The sequence below is a fragment of the Agelaius tricolor genome, unplaced genomic scaffold, assembly GCF_023055355.1.
Source record: "Agelaius tricolor isolate 1412-34295 unplaced genomic scaffold, bAgeTri1.0.p SCAF_1, whole genome shotgun sequence".
Classification (NCBI taxonomy): domain Eukaryota; kingdom Metazoa; phylum Chordata; class Aves; order Passeriformes; family Icteridae; genus Agelaius; species Agelaius tricolor.
The window spans coordinates 1,168,584-1,180,639 of NW_027269261.1; the positions used below are offsets into that span (position 1 = coordinate 1,168,584).

The 12,056-nt window shown below is 44.7% G+C and overlaps 1 protein-coding gene across 4 annotated transcripts in view; it reads right to left on the bottom strand.

Annotated features, from left to right (window-relative positions):
• The window catches only part of PLCB1 (phospholipase C beta 1), a 327,045-nt gene that overhangs the window by 120,733 nt on the left and 194,256 nt on the right, over nucleotides 1-12,056 (bottom strand). For all 4 annotated transcript variants that reach the window (XM_071439887.1, XM_071439801.1, XM_071440055.1 and 1 more), the window contains exons 4-7: nucleotides 9,964-10,104; nucleotides 3,375-3,454; nucleotides 875-928; nucleotides 274-349 (exon numbers count right to left, since the gene is read on the bottom strand). In XM_071439887.1, the coding sequence (XP_071295988.1) occupies nucleotides 274-349; nucleotides 875-928; nucleotides 3,375-3,454; nucleotides 9,964-10,104 (351 nt within the window). The remainder of the gene's footprint in view (nucleotides 1-273; nucleotides 350-874; nucleotides 929-3,374; nucleotides 3,455-9,963; nucleotides 10,105-12,056) is intronic.

Here is a 12,056-nt window from a genome sequence, read left to right on the forward strand (position 1 = left end):
TAAAAGCTCCACTTTGGGCCCCTTCTGCCAAGCTGTAGGGTCTGCTCTGACCCTTGGAGCTGTCTGCAAGCAGAGGGTGTTGTTCCATCAAAAGGGGATCACCTTCAGCTGGCCACACCATTGTTTTCCAGTAGTTCAGTAACTCAGGTATCTCAAAGCTTGCTTTCATTTCAATCTCACTTATAGTTTCCATATTCTCCAAACCTTTTGCCAGACAATCATACTTATAAGGCTTTCCTGTTCCATCTTCCCCAGCAAGAGCTCAGTGCTTACCCTGGAGGAGGGCAGGTTGCAGGCCTCCAGCGCCGTCTCCACGCGCTTTCTGTCCGAGGAGAACAGGCGGTAAATGCTGCACAGGAGCACAAACACAGGGGTTTGCTTTAAACACACGCCTGGATGGCCCTTGTGGCCAAGGACTGAGTATCTCCCAGCACTCTATTGCCTCTTTAGCTATTTATTTCCATTTGCTGGCTGCTCAGTACAGAGGGGAGATTGACAGTGCTCGGTTTTAACCCTACCCCACACCAGCCCCTATCACAGCAGGAATTTATTTCAGCCATCACTGGTCTCCTCATTCCCCCAGTGACATGCAATTTGATTCTGTTTATTTACACATATCCCCGAGATAAAGAAATTATGCTGCTTTTTTTTTTTTTATTATTATTTTTAATTTTCACAAGTGGAAAGAACCGGGGCAGAGAGGCAGGATGTCTGTGCCCAAAGGGCATTTGAGCAGAGACACCCCATCATCACTGTTATAAAGAGAGGGTAAAATTATTCTTCTAGGCACAGGGGTCCCAAGCACATCCCAAACACATGCTCACAGCCCAAAGTCAGCAGAGAGCACGTGGCAAGGAAGGGGAACAGCACTTACTTCTTCAGAGGAATGCGCCCCTCTGGAGTCACCTGCAGCTTGAGTTTTGTGTAGCTGTGGAGAGAAAAGCACCCTGCTTTATTTTCACAGCATTTTCAAGGACCTTCCACCAGCTTCCTAGCTCTGGGCTAGTGCTCTGATCATGTGGCAAGTCCCACTCAGCTCCTTCTCCCAGTATGAAAACATGTTGGGATGTCATTATTGACTGCAAACCTACTGTCTGTCCTGAGAGAAATGTAAATGAGTTTTGCAGTAACATCATCTGGTGAAAAATGTGGCAACACTTAAATATTTCAGAGGAGATTTTTTTTGGTTTTTTGTTAAAAAACTCAGCTTTTTGTTAAAAAACTCAGCTTTTTCACTTCACCCACTGGTCTGCCAAGAGAAGAAGAAACTGCATGGTTCTAATAAACTTTCCTTTTCTTCCCAACAGAAAATGCCATTAGCAACCACTTCAAAAACACAGTGCATGCTGAAACTAGGATGACTGGGATAAGAACATTTCCACAAATCCTTGACTGCCCACAGTTCCATCTTCTGGAAACTGAAGCCTTTCGTGCTACTGTGTCACCAAGCACAACTCTGAGCACTGAGGAAGATTAAAACAAAAAAAATCACAGCAGCTATTTAAAAAAACCCAAAGTTTCTTTTATTTTGCCTTCTATTTTTTCAAAATTTTGCCTACATTTTGGTGACATTGAGTGTTTTCCTCTATAACCAAGGAAGTCAGGAATAACAGAAGATGGGCAAAAGCTGTTTATTATTGCACTTCCAGTGCTCCATGGAACTGAATGTCATACAGAAAAACCCTTCATTCTGCCCTAATGCAAGGCAGTTTTCTCTTTCAACAAAAGGGTTCTGATAGGACTCCAACCAACCCTTTGCTTAGTACACCAATTATAATGGGGAAATAATTTAATCTTCAAAGTCATACATTTCTTAAGTGACTGATTTGGCGTCCGTGCAGAGGAGCTGGGAAACCTTACGGTTTCCAAGTGATTTATTAATTAGTGGGAAAAGACACAGGAATGCCATGCTTGCCTGCCACTGAATCCACACAGTGTGTCCAGTGACTTCATCTCCAATTAATAGGGCTTGAAAAACTGCCAAGGAACAGCTCCAGACAGGGAGCTCTGCTGTGGCGTGTGATGAGACATTTCTCCCCTGGTTTGGGTAGGAAAGGGTCCATTAGGTACAGCCCAACCCTCCCCACACCAGAGCTGCCAGCAGAGCCCACTGGGCACCTGGGGATTTCTGGGGCAGGGAATTGAAGAACAAATCCCCCTCCAAGCCCATCTCCAGCCTGTGGAGCTGAAGGAAGTCACAGCTCAGGTGGGCACAGTCCCCACTGCCAGCAGGCAGGGCCAACAGGAAATGTGAAATGTTCCCATCCATCTGGGATTTTGTCAGCCTAAAACATCCCTGCTGCCCCAACACACCCTTATCAGACACAATGCTGGATTTCCAACAACACCCACCCTTCAGAGCTGCCTCCAGAACTCCTGCATGGGGAGGAAACACACACCCATAGATGCACAGCCCTCCCTCTCTCCCACAGCAGGCACCTGTGGCTCTGGGGGATTAAATTCAGCACTCTGGAACATTCTGACGCTGAGGGAAGCTAATGGAAGAAGCCTCAGAAAGCCCAGGAAAAGGGGAGGTTAATTTTGGGAGGAAGAAGGTTTTAGGAAGTTAAGTTCAGTATTTAGCTGGTCTGAACCCTGCCTGTGAGCAGGGAAAGGTGTTTGGGGATGACACTAAGCTGACTTTAAGCAGCTAACTCACAGCCTGGGGAGGTGCAGCCCCTCTTTTAGAAGCCCAAAAGGCCAGTGAGTATCCCAGTTCAACACCAGCACTTTCTGGCAGGCTCAAAAACTTTCTCTCAAAGCTCTAATTTCCACAAAACTGTCTCTCATGAGCTGAGAATTGCTAACATCAGGTTTAGCTCTCTTCCCTTTTGAGTGTGTATTTCACCCAAACCTTCTCACAAACAGCTGTTCTGCTTCATGGAAAGCAACTCAGAATCTGCCCACTCTGCCAGGCAACCCAGAGGAATGAATTCTCTCTGGATCACATGGAAACCAGAGCGAGTGTACTGAAGAAAAGGGACTTCTGGCATTTCTCTTTTTTGTTTTGCTATCAATAAAAGACAAAAAGGAAAACAAACCAGAAGTGGTTTGTCAGTCCAGAATATTCTTTCCTTTTAAATGGAGACTTTCAGCCTACAGCTGAAGCTACAACTTTACAAAGGGCAGGGAGCATTCAATCCTGACTTTTTCTGCAATGATTTTATAGTCTGCCAGGAGAACCCTAAAAAGGATTTTTGCCTAGATGCCTTCTGGATAACAGGCTTTTTAGAGCCACAGGAAGCAGGAGCTGTGTTTACAGAAGTGACAAGGCAGCAGAGCAGAAACAATGGATGCCAAGGTGAGTAAGAAGCTGGAGGAAGATGATGCAGAGGGAGGAGCAGCTCCCCAGGGCGACAGCCAGGGCCACTTACGCCTTCTCCAGGAACGCGTCCCTCGACATGTTCTGGGCCAAGAGATTTGTTGCCAAACTGAACACTTCATCTGACCATTCCTGTGAAAGAAAAAATGAATAAATGAGGCTCAGTTTAGATGTTTAGTGTCACAGACATCTTTTATGAAAAATCCTTTCCTTAGGATTTTTTCTCCTGAGAAGCTGAGGGGCCTCAGGAACAAAATGTAACCAATGGTTATCTGCTGCTGTGGAATGCAACAGGTGCATCTGGGATTGGTCTCATGGGGTTGTTTCTAATTAATGGCCAATCACAGTCAGCTGGCTCGGACTCTCTGTCCAAGACACAAGCCCTTGTTATTGATTCCTTCTTTTTCTATTCTTAGCTGGCCTTCTGATGAAATCCTTTCTTCTATTCTTTTAGTATAGTTTTAATGTAATATATATCATAAAATAATAAATCAGCCTTCTGAGGCATGGAGTCAGATCCTCGTCTCTTCCCTCAACCTGAGAACCCTGTGAACACCGTCACAATTTAATGATACAATGCAACATATTTTTGGAAATTATGCTTTGCAGAAAAGGGCCTAATTAAAGCCTGAACTTGATTTTACCAATTACATCTTCCCTCCTCATCTGTGAGACCTGTTTTTCTTATGCCACAAAAAAAATCAAAACACCAAGACTGTTACAAATTGAAGTCCTGACTCTAGCCAAGATAAGAAACAAGCTTATAAACTCCCCCAACCAGTAGAAATATACAGGAGTACATTTCAATTACTCTGATGTACAAGGAAGATGCAACTCCAAAGAACTCTTTCTCTCTGATTGCACTTCCTCACACTGTGGTCCTATCCCTCTCTAAATATTTTTCCCTCTTGTTGGTGCAGGGAAGAAATGTGATAGAATCATGGAATGGTTTGGGTTGGAAGGGATGTCCAAAAGGATCCAGATGGACACTTCCCCTAGACAGGCTGCTCCACATTGCTCCAGTCCTTCCCCTGCCTCCCTGACCTTTCCTGGGTTCCCAGCAGGGCTGGACCATGATTATAAACTGAATTTTAGACTCAGAGTTTGTGCTGCTCTCTCTCCTCCCTTGCAGGTCTCTCTCACAGATTTTCATTGACAGCTTCAGTGCGTTTTTCCTTTCTAACCTGATGCTTATTCACAGTCTTTAATTGCAAACCTTTTTCATCACAACTGTGGTTTTGGATTGGCTTCGTTTCACCCCACTGAAAGAAAGGGAAGAAAACAAGCAGTGCCTTTGCAAACACTGTGATTGTTTTTTGTTTTAGTTGACAAAGCTTTCAGAGTTTCGTTCCAGACTAAAGTTATGTTTCCTTTCCTAACAGTCCAATTCCAAAATTCCCACTGTCACACTCTTTGGGAAATATTCCCTTCTCCTTGGCCTTTCTTTTTCTTGAGAAAAAAATATATATTAAAAAAAAAAGGGGGATTCCATTCTGATAAAAATGGATAGGGATGAGAAGTGCCATTAACTTCCACTAAAACAAATGTTCCTGTGTCACTTTGGAGCTTAGAGCCTGTTTTACCAAAAAAATCCTCATTTTTCCACATGACCAGGTGATTGATTTGAGAAGCTGGGGGGGTTTTCCATCTTTTTTATATGCTAGGGTTTTTTCCCTGATACCAGACCTTGTTCCTGAGCCCATGCCATTCAGCCCTCAGCAACAGAGATAACACCTCTCCTGTGGCTGCTGTGTCTGCAAGAGAAACCTTCTTCCCTCACACACAGACTTGTTCTGGAGGCAAATCAGTCCTCCCTCCACCTTCTTGTGCCACTCTTCTTCTTTAATTGTTTTTTCCTTCTTAGGTCTAGTTTGAAAAAGCCAGGGGTGTGAGAAAGCAGAGGAGGAGGAGTCAGGCTTGCTAGCAACACAACTGCTTTGCTGTGAGTCCTGGAACAGAGAGCAGCGTATTAAGTGTAGCATCTGTTTTTCTTCTTGGCAACTCATTTTTCCAGGCTCAAAATAGGCTCATCTTGTAAACACTGCTTTGTTTAGGCACTAATAATAGCTGCTCAGACTTCTCCCTGTGACACTAACGGCCACAGAGACTAACACAACACAAAATACTCACTGGAAATCGAAAATACACTGACTTTTAACAGACCTTGATGGACTGTGTTCATCCTGCTGCTTCTGCTGGCCTTGAAGCTGAAATATTTTGTGTAGAACAGAAGTAGGGCACTCCAAGAGTATCCCACACCCCCAGCTCTTCCTTTGCTTTGTCCGAGTGCTTGTTGACAGGAATGTGAGGGGAACTCACTCATTATGTGCCTGTCACACACATTATTTATATCAGCAGCCGTGCCATTTGTTCCATTCTGCTCCTCTGCTGGCTTTTCCTGGCTCTCCAAAGCAACCCCATCACTCTTGCCAGACACTCTGAGGGCTGCCTGCAGGCTGAGCCACTCCTAACTGTGCAGTGTTCACAGGGGTTCCAGGATGAGGGGAGGGACCAGGATCTGACTGCATGCTTCAGAAGGCTGATTTATTATTTTATCATATATATTATATTAAAATATACTAAAAAGAATAGAAGAAAGGATTTCATCAGAAGGCCAACTAAGAATAGAATAAGAAGGAATCAGTAACAAAGGTTTGTGTCTCGAGCTCTCCGTCTGAGCCAGCTGGGCTGTGATTGGCCCTTAATTAGAAACAACCCCATGAGACCAATCCCAGATGCACCTGTTGCATTCCACAGCAGCAGATAATCAATGTTTACATTTTGTTCCTAAGGCCTCTCAGCTTCTCAGGAGGAAAAATCCTAAGGAAAGGATTTTTCAGAAAATATCATGGCTACACCTAAGCAGGTCACCAGCTACACTTGCTCACTGTCTCTCCCCTTTTAGGGCCCAGCCAGCCCAGAGCCACAGCCAGAAAGCCAAGATCAGAGGATGTGCCAAGGATCACATCATCCCTGCAGCCACTGCTCTGAGCCCCTGGCACGATGGGGAGCAGCAGTACTGAGGACAGAGCTTAAAAATAAAGAGATGCTTGGGCCAAGGTGTGCCTTGCTGCTCCAGCTACCAAAGGGCTCCATTTCCCTGGGTTTGCTGCATGGCAGAGAGCAGAGCCCACAGCCCAGCCTTGTACCAGCAATTCCAGCCCACAGAGCTCAGGGGGAGCTCCAGGGGATGGAGGGCTGCTCTGTGTGGAGAGCAAACAGCCAGCTGTGGGAAGGGTACAGCAACCTCCAGAGTGCCATGGGTGCTGCAGCCTCTGCACAGATGTGATACAACAGGAAAATACAAATCTGGGCTTTTTGAAACAAAACAGGGCTGCAGCAGTGCCAGCAACTGATCCCTCATGGGAGCACAAGGACCTGACCTGATCTTCAAGAAGCCACATCCATCATGGTAAGAGAGAGCTTCCAGCACCTGATCCCGTCCTGGCTGTGTCCTCCACCCCAGTTCATCTTCTGCCATTCCTGTGAACTTTGCTGATGGCTAATTCAGCTGCTCAGTGCTGTGGCAGGGAGCACATGAGCAGCAGCCCCTGTGGAAATGTGTGCTGCTCAGTGCAGTCATCATCTCTCTTCCTCTGCATGCCTCATCAGGCTACCATGAGACATTCAGTGCAACAGAAGAGATGAGACCTTTTTCATAAGAAAAGGCAGCACAGAGCCTTGAAAACTCTTCCTTCAAATCAGGCCTGACTGTGTGTGAAGGCAAGGTCCTCACACATTTCTTTTTGGTGGGAGGTTAACAAAGCAAGCTGCTGAAATTCTACACTTTCACAATTTCATTTTTAAAAACACCATATCAAATGGATGTGAATTTATTTTATTCTACTGATCAAGCTCTTACATACACTAGGGAAGACAGAAAAATAAAGATGTATGCTGGAAAGAATAGGATAGAGTGACTTGTGAATCATCCTTGATGACATCATTTTACTTATGGAGGAACTCATCAGCTCTTAGTGATGCATTTTACCCAAAGCTCATCAAACTGAGGAGAAACAGATTTCCTGGGGCTCTGCACAGGGCCCTGCATGGCCAGGATGGGCAGTGCAGAAAGAACAGAGCTGCCATGAGAGGCACCAAAGAGAGTGAAAGGGTTGGGAACAAGATGTTCCCTTCTGAATCTGCTGGATTTGGGAAGAGAGGGAACTGCCATGGGAGCAGCCAGAGGTTGATGGGCTGGACTTCTTCAAGTTGGGAGTGGAGACAGGGAAAAGGAGCATTTGCTCAGAACAGGGTTTGAGAATGAACTCTGGTGCCTCTGCAGCAATCTGTGGATGCTCACAGGTAAATCCTACCCCAGACAGGCTCTCTCAGAGGGAAATAAGTGAGGGCTCTCTCAGTGCTGCTTCTCTCCCCACCAGGACACACCTTCCTGCCTGCCCTTTAGACCAGGGCCTCATGAATTCCAAGCTGCATTCTTTGATCAAAGCAGGTGCCCCTCAGCTCATCACTGATGTGCTTCCAACGCCAGTTACTTTCTCCTGGAGCAATGAACACAAACCAGCACACTGACATTTCTATTTCCTGCACCTGGGGCAAGCTGAGTAACCCAAGACTTGCATTCTCCTACTGTTCCCATAACTTGGCCAGTGGATGTGAGCAGCAGAGTTTGTAGCAGAAAAGGCAAAGGGAGAAATCCTCTAATGGAATGATTTTAATTGCCTCATTAAGACCATTACAGTTTACTTTGCCTTTCTCCTTAAGGGAGCTCTGGTCAACACTTGCCACACAACTTGAAAAACAAGGTGTCACAAATGAAGGGTTAACCAAAAAATATTCATGCACTGAAAAGGAAAGGTGGGAAGGATTTCTATTGGCACTTGCTTTCCCTGGAACATCAGAAGGGTCAAAATTTGCAATTGTGACGCTGGAAACGCCTTGTACTGACATTCCTCCCCAGAGCTCCCTGAGAGATGACTTGGGCCTGATGTGCTTATTTATTACACTTTCTCTGACTCACTGCACGGGGCTCAGAGACAACAGAGACCAAATTCTGTGTTCTGGTTCATATAAAGTTGGTAAACAGGTTCAAAGGGGAGGAATTTTTAGATGTGTTCAACAGTGATCAAAACTGTTTTGATTCCAACAATCAGGATATTTAACATGGCCTCAAAGCACACACAGTTCATTTGCAATGCCTTAAAAATTGCATCCCCAGACCACAGCGCCCAACTGATCAAATATTAATTTATTTGCTCTACTGCATTTCCAAATAAAAAGGAAGACTCAGATTCTTAATTACTCGGATGGTGAGAGTTACTCAAGATTTAGAGCAGCCAAGCTTTTACAAAATATGATTTTATCCACTTTAGGATTCCATTATCAAACAGAAAATAGCCCTAAAACACCCATTTCTGTGCTGTTTTAGCAAATAGATTAGGACTCACTGACTGCTGGCTAGACAGGAAAGTGAAAAAGAAGGACATAATGATGTCTTCTGATTTGGGTGATTTTCCCTGCTCCTTGATAAGGGACAGCAATTTCTGCTGGTAAAGCTTTAGCATTCCTTTTCATTTTCCTTCATCAGCGTAGCTCCTTTTTCTCTCCTGAAGAGTTATTTGAATTGCTTTCATTTCTGCAGTGTTAACATTGCTCACCCTTGCATTTTCAAGCCTAAGAACAGCACTTCCCTCTCAGCTCTTCATGGACCACCACAAACTCCCACAAACTCCTCTATCTCTATTCTTCTATGTCTAAAAGAACTGGAACTCGTGGTTTTGCCAATTGGCTAAAGAAGATTAGCAGAAATGGGGATTTGGCAAGCAGAAATGTCCCCTCCTTGCTGAAGGCTTTCATCCTATGACCTTTTTGCACCTGGCCTAACAATCCTCGTGGCCTGTGAGGTGTTAAAATAATCCCTTGCTGTTGTTAAATCCCAGCAGGCTGCAGAGAAGCTCTTTTCACACAATCTGGTGAAGGCCAGGATGCAAAAATGCCCTGTGGAAAGTGTTCTGTGCCTGGATGGCTGGAGGCTGGGAGCAGAGCGTGCCCACATGAGTGCAAGGGGAGAGAGGAGAAGCTTTGGGATGTCTGCTGGAAACAGATAAAGCAAAATTTCCCAGTTTATTAAACAGAATTGAATTGTAGAGAAATTGGAAAAAGGAGGAACAAACCCAAACACAAATGTGCTAAGTGTAATTTTATGTTGTGGGTTGGACAGAGGAAACTGATGGACCTGCACAGAAAAAAATACTTTTCTAAGAAAATGATATTGACAACAAGCCTTATCAAGGGCTCTCAGCAGGCAAAATGTGATGCTGCTACTGAAACATTGATGTGTGTTTGGGGAGCCACAGTGTAACATCTCATTCCTGAGCTAAAATTTGTGTGTAACACTCTTTTTACTGTGATTATTTGGGCTTTACAAGCAACGTTCTGAACACGAGCACACTTAGCAGGGGCATAAATCTTGCTGAATAAACTCCTTGGGAAAAAAAAAAAAAAAAAAAAAAACAACCACAAACCAGAAAAAGCTTGCACATTTCTTCTTGGGAACTGAGTGGCCCAGCTCCAGAACAGAACTGTGCTTCATCTCACAGCAGCTCCCACTTTCAGCTGAGGTAGCCCTACCCCAAAGCCTGAACTGGCTATGACAGAGCTCCTTCTGGCAGGTGTGTTACCTTTGCAATGTCATCCTGGAATGCCACCAGGTTCAGGTAGGAGATGTTGACCAAGTCTGGCCCATACACCACGGTGATCATCCTGTTTTCCAGCCGGCCTCCCGCGTTCCCGGCGTCCAGCAGCTCCCGCAGCTTCGGGTCCTGCAGGGGAACAGCCACCAAAGGGTTAAAAACTGCTGCACATACACTGCACTGAGAGAGGTGCAAAAACTGCAAACACTCCCACTTGGGAAGCCTGGGTCATTCTGAACGTTTTAAACACGTTGGCCTCTTGGTTCTGATCCGGCTAATGACTCATTCAATAGTTGAAGTTATTAGCCCAGAATAAAAAGGAAATCATTGCTGTAAATCCTCCAAAGCTCTGAGCTCTGTATTGGTGCTGTGCACACTCAGAGCTGTCCAGCTGATGGCTGCACAGTCCTGTTTTCAGTCATTTTGCTGCAGAAGTCAAGCAAACACAAACTGTCAAAACAACACAATCTGTCCAAAGGCTACTGTCCTCAGCAGTGATTTTAATGGATTTTAGATAAAACTGAAAATGAGAACTTAAGTTTTTCCTAGGGAATTAAGAAGACTTCTGGAATTAACTTTCTTAAACTCTATGAAATGAGTAATGGGATTTTGGTGTTTCTCTCCTCTTTCTTCTTCATGTTCAACAGGTCATGTATTATTGAAATTATTAGTTATACTCCATTTAGATTTATCTTTTAGCCTTTCCCCCCCAGTTTGTATCCAATCCAGAATCATAGACTCATCTAGGTTGGAAAAGACCTTTAAGAGCATCAAGTCCAGCTGTTCCCCCTGCACTGCCAAAGCCACCCCTAACCCATATCCCCAAATGCCACCTCCACACACGTCTGGTAAAGCCCTCCAGGGATGGTGACTCAGCCCCTTCCGTGGGCACCTTGTTCCAGCCTGCCAGAGCAGCCACCACCCAACACTTCTGTGAAGGAAAGCTAAATTCAAGGATTTTTATCAGCTATTAATAGCCTGAACCTCAGCTGCACTGGCAACCTAAATGTGAGTAAAAACCTCAGGTTATTTGGTGCCTCTGCTCATGTCTGTGAGGCTGCTCCATTTCCAAGAAACGCACTCAGTGTGTTTGAAATGAGGAAAACGGGTCCCTGGCCTCGTGGTGAAGTTTATGAAGACAGATGAAAAGCTGCCCTGCATGACTGGATTCAGCCCTTTGCAAAGGGCCTGGATAATGGGAAAGCTCAGCTTTCCTAGAAGGCAAGAGTGCTCAGTCTCCTACAAAAACTAAAAACTGGCTAGCAAGAGAATCCCTGTGGGATGGCAGATGCTGTGCAGAGATCAAGTTATTTCAAAACTGACACAATAAATGCACTGCACTTTGAATTTCACTCTCCCATGAACCTTCTCCCTGCACTGCCTGCATACGTTCAGTTTGTGGTATTCTTAATATTTCCTAACTTTTGGAATAAGTATCTACATTTCCACCAACTGATACCAATTAAATTTAAAATAACAAGGTTAAGGTGATTAAAAAAGGCCATTTTTCATGGATCTTGCAGGAAATCCTGTACCAACAAGACATCAATCCAAAGGGCATCTCCTGATTGGTATCACACCTTCTTGGAGGCAATGGAGCTGTGTGTGTGTTCACCAAACACTTCACCAGATTTAGGAAAACATTTTTGGAGCATGAGGTAGAAACTGAAAAGAAAGTACAAGGCTGTCTATCATAAGTGCTGAGCCTCTTTAAATACTGGTATGATGCCAAGTGTTACAGGAGAACAGACAGAACGATCCTATTTAAGGGCTCTGTAAATGGTGAATATCATTGTGCTCCCAGACAAAGATGGTTTCGTGGGTAAACAAGTTAATCACAGCCTTTCACAGGAGAGAAACACAGGAGGGGGATTCAGAAATAGTAGTTGTGTTTCAGAGATTTCAGAGCATTCAAAGCAGAAAGACAAAGAAATGGTATCATTTAGATCTGGGAGAAGAGCTAGAGAAATGCCCTGCAGTTGCTAAGTCAGTCATGGTGCATTACTTGATGGGTTCCTTTCTCTTTTATTTACAGGCTGGATGTTTCAAAGCTTTGTTTTATGTCTCTGGGAGATGAGAAT